Consider the following 10,660-nt stretch of genomic DNA (forward strand, 5'->3'; position numbering starts at 1 on the left):
GATACATTGTATCAGTCGCATCTGGTCTGCAGCGGTACATTGTATCAGTCGCATCTTATCTGCAGCGATACATTGTATCAGTCGCATCTTATCTGCAGCGATACATTGTATCAGTCGCATCTGGTCTGCAGCGGTACATTGTATCAGTCGCATCTTATCTGCAGCGGTACATTGTATCAGTCGCATCTGGTCTGCAGCAGTACATTGTATCAGTCACATCTTATCTGCAGCGGTACATTGTATCAGTCACATCTTATCTGCAGCGGTACATTGTATCAGTCACATCTTATCTGCAGCGGTACATTGTATCAGTCACATCTTATCTGCAGCGGTACATTGTATCAGTCAGCGATACATCTCACAAGACCAATCACAGGATCCTAAGACCCCAAATACCACCCTTCATGTACAATATAACAGGACTATGCAGAGCACCAGGTGCCCCCTATACAGCAGGACCCAGCAGGTACTATCACCCCCAGCATCCGCTGCTCCCTGCCGACTGTCCGAAACACACAAACAAGAGCGGAAAACTATAACAAATCCCACTATAGGCGGGCAGACCCCCCACCCCAGTATATACAGCGAACACCAGACCCTTCATCAACTTCTACATTAAGATATTAGTTACCAGGCGAGACATTTTATAATATCCCAATTTATATGACATTTTTCTGGCTCTCACTCACCCATTCCACGTATCACTGATCCAGCTCCAACTCTGCTACATCCAATATTTCATGGTGATAGGAACCAGACCCCGAGTGTTACAGATTACTGATAACTACAGGTACCAGCGCCCGCTCCATGTATATCACCACATATAGTAATATATACATTATATGCATCTAACTGTACATAGGGGGCAGTATTATAGTAGTTATATTCTTGTACATAGGGGGCAGTATTATAGTAGTTATATTCCTGTACATAGGGCGCAGTATTATAGTAGTTATATTCTTGTACATAGGGGGCAGTATTATAGTAGTTATATTCTTGTACATAGGGGGCAGTATTATAGTAGTTATATTCTTGTACATAGGGGGCAGTATTATAGTAGTTATATTCCTGTACATAGGGGGCAGTATTATAGTAGTTATATTCCTGTACATAGGGAGCAGTATTATAGTAGTTATATTCCTGTACATAGGGGGCAGTATTATAGTAGTTATATTCTTGTACATAGGGGGCAGTATTATAGTAGTTATATTCTTGTACATAGGGGGCAGTATTATAGTAGTTATATTCCTGTACATAGGGGGCAGTATTATAGTAGTTATATTCCTGTACATAGGGGGCAGTATTATAGTAGTTATATTCCTGTACATAGGGGGCAGTATTATAGTAGTTATATTCCTGTACATAGGGGGCAGTATTATAGTAGTTATATTCCTGTACATAGGGGGCAGTATTATAGTAGTTATATTCCTGTACATAGGGGGCAGTATTATAGTAGTTATATTCCTGTACATAGGGGGCAGTATTATAGTAGTTATATTCCTGTACATAGGGGGCAGTATTATAGTAGTTATATTCCTGTACATAGGGGGCAGTATTATAGTAGTTATATTCCTGTACATAGGGGACAGTATTATAGTTGTTATATTCCTGTACATAGGCGGCAGTATTATAGTAGTTATATTCTTGTACATATGGGGCGGTATTATAGTAGTTATATTCCTGTACATAGGGGCAGTATTAAAATAGTTATATCCCTGCACATAGAGGGCAGTATTATAGTAGTTATATTCCTGTACATAGGGGCAGTATTATAGTAGTTATATCCCTGCACATAGAGGGCAGTATTATAGTAGTTATATTCCTGTACATAGGGGCAGTATTATAGTAGTTATATCCTTGTACATAGGGGGCAGTATTATAGTAGTTATATTCCTGTACATAGGGGGCAGTATTATAGTAGTTATATTCCTGTACATAGGGGGCAGTATTATAGTAGTTATATTCCTGTACATAGGGGGGCAGTATTATAGTAGTTATATTCCTGCACATAGAGGGCAGTATTATAGTAGTTATATTCTTGTACATAGGGGGCAGTATTATAGTAGTTATATTCCTGTACATAGGGGGAAGTATTATAGTAGTTATATTCCTGTACATAGGGGGCAGTATTATAGTAGTTATATTCTTGTACATAGAGGGCAGTATTATAGTAGTTATATTCTTGTACATAGGGGGCAGTATTATAGTAGTTATATCCCTGCACATAGAGGGCAGTATTATAGTAGTTATATTTTGTACATAGGGGCAGTAATTTGATATACAGGAGACCCCTGTATAATAATACGTCTTGTGTATCCTCCTCACTGATGTGTAATCCTACACCAGGTGCCGGGGTCTTTGTTGGATGTAATTACTCTTTGCCCCATTAGCAGCACTTTGCAGCTCGGAGGCTTCCCAGGGTGGGTTTAGGAGCTTCTCATTGACTTGCATGTGTTGGGGGAGGGGGATGCAGTCAGTGTGACCACATGTAAGCAGCTGTGAGCTCAGACATGGATCCTCTCCCCCTCGTTCAGGCTTCTAATCAGTCCGTTTCTGTAATTAGAGCGACCATGGGACACAAAACACCAAAAAAATGTTGGCTGAGGAAGTGCAGGGCGATGCGTTCCCTCCCAGCATGTGCGTCTCCTCTGCACTGCGCCACGGCACTCGCCGCCGCTACACAGGTGATCTACAGGGACGATACCTCCCAGCATGGAAGTCGTGACATTCACAGCTTAACAACACGGATCCTCACACCAGAGACTGCGCTGGAACACGGGAAGAGACAAAGCGTCTTGTAACCTCCATCATCCCCGGAGGCCTAAGGAGGGGGAGGGGGCAATTAATTTGTCATCCGCTGATGAGGCTCCGGCATCTGATTCCCTGCTGCTGCAATCACATGGCCCCGCATCAAAGGAAACAATCAGCAATTCAGCAAGGAAATAGAAAGCAGACCTCCGGGATGGCAGGCCAAGAATCCACAGCAAATGTGACAGCGCAGGAGGAGGACCACACATGGCTGATAACAGAGAGTAATAGATTGTATCCCCCCCTGTACAGTCTCCTCTCCCCGGGGTGTAATGGCTGATACCAGAGAGTAATAGATTGTATCCCCCCTGTACAGTCTCCTCTCCCCGGGGTGTAATGGCTGATAACAGAGAGGAATAGATTGTATCCCCCCTGTACAGTCTCCTCTCCCCGGGGTGTAATGGCTGATAACAGAGAGTAATAGATTGTATCCCCCCCTGTACAGTCTCCTCTCCCCGGGATGTAATGGCTGATAACAGAGAGTAATAGATTGTATCCCCCTGTACAGTCTCCTCTCCCCGGGGTGTAATGGCTGATAACAGAGAGTAATAGATTGTATCCCCCCTGTACAGTCTCCTCTCCCCGGGATGTAATGGCTGATAGCAGAGAGTAATAGATTGTATCCCCCCCTGTACAGTCTCCTCTCCCCGGGATGTAATGGCTGATACCAGAGAGTAATAGATTGTATCCCCCCTGTACAGTCTCCTCTCCCCAGGATGTAATGGCTGATACCAGAGAGTAATAGATTGTATCCCCCCCCCTGTACAGTCTCCTCTCCCCGGGATGTAATGGCAGATAACAGAGAGTAATAGATTGTATCCCCCCCTGTACAGTCTCCTCTCCCCGGGATGTAATGGCTGATAACAGAGAGTAATAGATTGTATGCCCCCTGTACAGTCTCCTCCCCCCGGGGTGTAATGGCTGATAACAGAGAGTAACACAGGACAGTAATGTAGTTAGGTGGAGATATTTGGGGGTCACACTCACCCTCTGGTGGGGTCCAGGGCGATCGCTCGGGGTTGATCCAGTTCTTGCCAGAACAGAACTTTCCGCAGGGTTCCATCCAGGTTGGACACTTCTATCCGGTTGGTCTCGGAGTCGGTCCAGTACAGTTTCTCTCCTAACCAATCACAGGCCAGTCCATCGGGGGACACCAGGCCGGAGATGATGACGTCCTGCGAGGCGCCGCTCTTGTTAAAGTTGATCCGTTTTATGGCTTCCTCGCTGACGTCGCTCCAATAAATATATCCACGGAAATACACATAGTCCACGGCGGCGGCGTCCTCCAGGCCCGTGACCAGGACGGTGGAGTTCCCCTTCATCCCGGCCGCGTCCACCACCCGCAGGTCCCGCCGGTTGGCGTAAAGTAGTAAGGGCGACGCTGAAAGAGAAAAAGAGAGGATGAGTGACACAGACAGATGCGGCTGCAGTGTAAAGCATGGAGGGGTCCACAGAACCGGACCACCTAGATAAAGACACATCACAGCATTGTGAGGCAGTCAGCGCCCCCCCTGCGATCAGGACGTGCTTGGTATTACAGATCAGATGAAGGTGAATGGAACAGATCTGTAATACCGAGCACCACCTATAGGCAGGGGTGGCGCTGTTGGCTGTGACAGGCCGGACACGTGAGGCGCAGACGCCTGATAAATACTTCCAGGTGCGGGGGCATCAGCTGAGCGGCTCGTAAAGTGTACGCAGGAATCTCTGCCTGTCCCAGGGTGACCCGGAGCAGGATCTGGTGCCCCCTCCACCTCATCCCAGCGGCCGCCCCCGTGGGAGCCGACATCTGAGAAGTATTTTCCTCCTCACCAGGAATGCAGGAGGCTTTTGTCAGTGACTTTTAACCCCTCGGTTGCTGCAGCGGCAGACAAAGAAGGACCGGCCCTGGTCACGTGACCTCGCCTTGTTTTGCTCCTGTTACACAAAAACTTCTGTGGTTCTTCTGGAGAATTCACACAGGTAGCAAAGTATAGACACATTGTAACAAGCAATCCCCTCCCCCACAGGACCCCAGTGACACACGGATGTGCCCGCAACTCCACCGATCCCGTATCGTCTGATCCCCGGTCATATGGCGGCTCTCCCCCCCGGTGACCCGGTCATATGGCGGCTCTCCCCCCCGGTGACCCGGTCATATGGCGGCTCTCCCCCCCGGTGACCCGGTCATATGGCGGCTCTCCCCCCCGGTGACCCGGTCATATGGCGGCTCTCCCCCCCGGTGACCCGGTCATATGGCGGCTCTCCCCCCCGGTGACCCGGTCATATGGCGGCTCTCCCCTCCCGGTGACCCGGTCATATGGCGGCTCTCCCCCCCGGTGACCCGGTCATATGGCGGCTCTCCCCCCCGGTGACCCGGTCATATGGCGGCTCTCCCCCCCCCCGGTGACCCGGTCATATGGCGGCTCTCCCCCCCCCCGGTGACCCGGTCATATGGCGGCTCCCCCCCCCCCGGTGACCCGGTAATATGGCGGCTCTCCCCCCCGGTGACCCGGTAATATGGCGGCTCTCCCCCCCGGTGACCCGGTAATATGGCGGCTCTCCCCCCCGGTGACCCGGTAATATGGCGGCTCTCCCCCCCGGTGACCCGGTAATATGGCGGCTCTCCCCCCGGTGGCTCTCCCCCCGGTCCCCCGGTCATATGGCGGCTCTCCCCCCGGTCCCCCGGTCATATGGCGGCTCTTTCCCCCGGTCATATGGCGGCTCTCCCCCCCGGTCCCCCGGTCATATGGCGGCTCTTTCTCCCGGTCATATGGCGGCTCTCCCCCCGGTCCCCCGGTCATATGGCGGCTCTCCCCCGGTCATATGGCGGCTCTCCCCCGGTCATATGGCGGCTCTTTCCCCCGGTAATATGGCGGCTCTTTCCCCCGGTAATATGGCGGCTCTTTCCCCCGGTAATATGGCGGCTCTCCCCCCGGTCCCCCGGTAATATGGCGGCTGTCCCCCGGTAATATGGCGGCTCTCCCCCCGGTCCCCCGGTAATATGGCGGCTGTCCCCCGGTGATATGGCGGCTCTCCCCCCGGTAATATGGCGGCTCTCCCCCCGGTAATATGGCGGCTCTCCCCCCGGTAATATGGCGGCTCTCCCCCCGGTAATATGGCGGCTCTCCCCCCGGTAATATGGCGGCTCTTTCCCCTCAGCAGGCAGCTCAGGCTGCACACCAGCAGCTCCTCAGCACACCCCCCCCTCTCTCCCCGGGGCTCCCCCCTCTCTCCCCCCGGTCCCCCGGTAACATGGCGGCTGTCCCCCGGTAATATGGCGGCTGTCCCCCCGGTCCCCCGGTAATATGGCGGCTGTCCCCCCGGTAATATGGCGGCTGTCCCCCCGGTAATATGGCGGCTGTCCCCCCGGTAATATGGCGGCTCTCCCCCCGGTAATATGGCGGCTCTCCCCCCGGTAATATGGCGGCTCTCCCCCCGGTAATATGGCGGCTCTCCCCCCGGTAATATGGCGGCTCTCCCCCCGGTAATATGGCGGCTCTCCCCCCGGTCCCCCGGTAACATGGCGGCGCTCACCCCTCAGCAGGCAGCTCAGGCTGCACACCAGCAGCTCCTCAGCACATCCCCCCCTCTCTCCCCGGAGCTCCCCCCTCTCTCCCCGGTAATATGGCGGCTCTCTCCCCGGTGCTCCCCCCGGTAACATGGCGGCGCTCACCCCTCAGCAGGCAGCTCAGGCTGCACACCAGCAGGCTCCTCAGCACATCCCCCCCCTCTCTCCCCGGGGCTCCCCCCTCTCTCCCCGGTAATATGGCGGCTCTCCCCCCGGTCCCCCGGTAACATGGCGGCGCTCACCCCTCAGCAGGCAGCTCAGGCTGCACACCAGCAGCTCCTCAGCACATCCCCCCCTCTCCCCGGGGCTCCCCCCTCTCTCCCCCCGGTCCCCCGGTAACATGGCGGCGCTCACCCCTCAGCAGGCAGCTCAGGCTGCACACCAGCAGCTCCTCAGCACATCCCCCCTCTCTCTCCCCGGGGCTCCCCCCTCTCCCCCCGGTAATATGGCGGCTCCCCCCCCCCGGTAACATGGCGGCTCTCACCCCTCAGCAGGCAGCTCAGGCTGCACACCAGCAGGCTCCTCAGCACATCCCCCCCTCTCTCCCCGGTAACATGGCGGCGCTCACCCCTCAGCAGGCAGCTCAGGCTGCACACCAGCAGCTCCTCAGCACATCCCCCCTCTCTCCCCGGGGCTCCCCCCTCTCTCCCCGGTAATATGGCGGATCTCCCCCCTCTCTCCCCGGTAATATGGCGGATCTCCCCCCTCTCTCCCCGGGGCTCCCCCCTCTCTCCCCCCGGTCCCCCGGTAACATGGCGGCGCTCACCCCTCAGCAGGCAGCTCAGGCTGCACACCAGCAGCTCCTCAGCACATCCCCCCTCTCTCCCCGGGGCTCCCCCCTCTCTCCCCGGTAATATGGCGGATCTCCCCCCTCTCTCCCCGGTAATATGGCGGATCTCCCCCCTCTCTCCCCGGGGCTCCCCCCTCTCTCCCCGGTAACATGGCGGCGCTCACCCCTCAGCAGGCAGCTCAGGCTGCACACCAGCAGGCTCCTCAGCACATCCCCCCTCTCTCCCCGGGGCTCCCCCCTCTCTCCCCCCGGTCCCCCGGTAACATGGCGGCGCTCACCCCTCAGCAGGCAGCTCAGGCTGCACACCAGCAGCTCCTCAGCACATCCCCCCTCTCCCCGGGGCTCCCCCCTCTCTCCCCGGTAACATGGCGGCTCTCCCCCCTCTCCCCCCGGTCCCCCGGTAATATGGCGGCACTCACCCCTCAGCAGGCAGCACACCAGCAGCTCCTCAGCACATCCCCCCCTCTCTCCCCGGTGCTCCCCCGGTAATATGGCGGCTTTCCCCCCTCTCTCCCCGGTAATATGGCGGCGCTCACCCCGGTCTCCCCCCTCTCTCCCCGGTGCTCCCCCCGGTAATATGGCGGCTCTCCCCCCTCTCCCCCCGGTAACATGGCGGCGCTCACCCCTCAGCAGGCAGCTCAGGCTGCACACCAGCAGCTCCTCAGCACATCCCCCCCTCTCCCCGGGGCTCCCCCCTCTCTCCCCGGGGCTCCCCCCGGTAACATGGCGGCGCTCACCCCTCAGCAGGCAGCTCAGGCTGCACACCAGCAGCTCCTCAGCACATCCCCCCTCTCCCCGGGGCTCCCCCCTCTCTCCCCAGTAACATGGCGGCGCTCACCCCTCAGCAGGCAGCTCAGGCTGCACACCAGCAGGCTCCTCAGCACATCCCCCCCTCTCCCCGGGGCTCCCCCCTCTCTCCCCGGTAATATGGCGGCTCTCCCCCCGGTCCCCCGGTAACATGGCGGCGCTCACCCCTCAGCAGGCAGCTCAGGCTGCACACCAGCAGCTCCTCAGCACATCCCCCCCTCTCCCCGGGGCTCCCCCCTCTCTCCCCAGTAACATGGCGGCGCTCACCCCTCAGCAGGCAGCTCAGGCTGCACACCAGCAGGCTCCTCAGCACATCCCCCCCTCTCCCCCCGGTAATATGGCGGCTCTCCCCCCGGTCTCCCCCCTCTCTCCCCGGTGCTCCCCCCGGTAACATGGCGGCGCTCACCCCTCAGCAGGCAGCTCAGGCTGCACACCAGCAGGCTCCTCAGCACATCCCCCCTCACCCCCCGGTAATATGGCGGCTCTCCCCCCGGTCTCCCCCCTCTCTCCCCGGTGCTCCCCCCGGTAACATGGCGGCGCTCACCCCTCAGCAGGCAGCTCAGGCTGCACACCAGCAGGCTCCTCAGCACGGCGCCCATGTCTGTGTGTGTCCGCTGCACATCGCGGGCTCCGGTAGGTCGGGCGGTAGGTGGTCAGTGCTCCTGGGTGTCCGGGCCCCGGCTGCCGCTCCGCTCCGGACCCTCCATGCTGCGTGTGAAGCGGCGTCTCCTCTCCTCCCTCCTGCCGCGGACTGATCTCCTCTCTGTGCCCGGGCTGCGGCCGCTTCTCCCGGGGGGTGTGCGCCCCCTGTGCCCGGTATCACCGCACTGCCTGCCGCTGTGTGCCCTGTACTCGGTGCCCTCCGCCCAGCGGCCACCACGGCGCAGCACGGCGCGGAATTCCGCAGGGACTACTTCCTGTCTCCCCTCCCCCTCCGCTGCAGCCGGAACTACATTCCTGGGGCCTGTCTTCTATGAGCGGAGAGACGAGACCGCGGCCTGTAGTGACGAGCCGAGGCCGAGGAGGAGGGGCCGAGGCCGGGGAGGAGGGATGTAAACAACCGGCCGGGGGACCCAGGGGAGGACGGCACAGAGCATTGTATATACAGTATATACATCACATTATATACATCACAGTATATACATTATACATACCAACACATTATATACATCACATTATATACATTATATACACCAACACATTATATACATCACATTATATACATTATATACACCAACACATCATATACATCACAGTATATACACCAACACATCATATACATCACAGAATATACATTATATATACCAACACATTATATACATCACATTATATACATTATACATACCAACACATTATATACATCACATTATATACATTATATACACCAACACATTATATACATCACAGTATATACATTATATACACCAGCACATTATATACATCACAGTATATACATTATATACACCAACACATTATATACATCACAGTATATACACCAACACATCATATACATCACAGAATATACATTATATATACCAACACATTATATACATCACATTATATACATTATATACACCAACACATTATATACATCACAGTATATACACCAACACATCATATACATCACAGAATATACATTATACATACCAACACATTATATACATCACATTATATACATTATATACACCAACACATTATATACATCACATTATATACATTATATACACCAGCACATTATATACATCACATTATATACATTATATACACCAGCACATTATATACATCACATTATATACATTATATACACCAGCACATTATATACATCACAGGATATACATTATATACACCAGCACATTATATACATCACAGTATATACATTGGGGCACATTTACTTACCCGGTCCAGTCGCGATCCAGCGGCGCGTTCTCTGCTCTGCATTCGGGTCCGGCCGGGATTTATGAAGGTAGTTCCTCCGCCGTCCACCAGGTGGCGCTGCTGCGCTGAAAGTCATCTCATCGCGCCGGAATTCACCACCTCGGACCAAGTGAAGGTAAGCGGTCCCCAAGCGACACTTTTTCGGTTTTTAAATGCGGCGGTTTTTCCGAATACGTCGGGTTTTCGTTCGGCCACGCCCCCCGATTTCCGTCGCGCGCATGCCGGCGCCGATGCGCCACAATCCGATCGCGTGCGCCACAATCCCGGGGCAATTCAGGTACGATCGGCGCAAATCGGAAATATTCGCGTAACACGTCGGGAAAACGCGAATCGGGCCTTTAGTAAATGACCCCCATTATATACACCAACACATTATATACATCACAGTATATACACCAGCACATTATATACATCACAGGATATACATTATATACACCAACACATTATATACATCACATTATATACATTATATACACCAACACATTATATACATCACAGTATATACACCAACACATTATATACATCACAGGATATACATTATATACACCAACACATTATATACATCACATTATATACATTATATACACCAACACATTATATACATCACAGTATATACACCAGCACATTATATACATCACAGGATATACATTATATATACCAACACATTATATACAACACATTATATACACCAACACATTATATACATCACAGAATATACACCAACACATTATATACATCACTGTATATACACCGACACATTATATACATCA

At 53.9% G+C, this 10,660-nt stretch overlaps 1 protein-coding gene across 3 annotated transcripts in view; it reads right to left on the bottom strand.

Annotated features, from left to right (window-relative positions):
* LRP6 (LDL receptor related protein 6) overlaps positions 1 to 8,861 on the bottom strand; it is a 47,657-nt gene extending 38,796 nt beyond the window's left edge. Inside the window, exons 1-2 of one of the 3 annotated variants that reach the window (XM_072144865.1) lie at positions 8,500 to 8,861; positions 3,796 to 4,189 (exon numbers count right to left, since the gene is read on the bottom strand). In XM_072144865.1, coding sequence (XP_072000966.1) covers positions 3,796 to 4,189; positions 8,500 to 8,554 — 449 coding nt within the window. In that variant the 5' untranslated portion in view covers positions 8,555 to 8,861. Of the gene's footprint in view, positions 1 to 3,795; positions 4,190 to 6,324; positions 6,354 to 6,463; positions 6,505 to 8,499 lie in introns of those variants that run through there. The other 2 variants (XM_072144867.1, XM_072144866.1) reach the window with 2 other exon arrangements.
* Between the last annotated feature and the right edge of the window lie 1,799 nt (positions 8,862 to 10,660).

Source organism: Engystomops pustulosus, chromosome 4, assembly GCF_040894005.1.
Source record: "Engystomops pustulosus chromosome 4, aEngPut4.maternal, whole genome shotgun sequence".
NCBI lineage: Eukaryota > Metazoa > Chordata > Amphibia > Anura > Leptodactylidae > Engystomops > Engystomops pustulosus.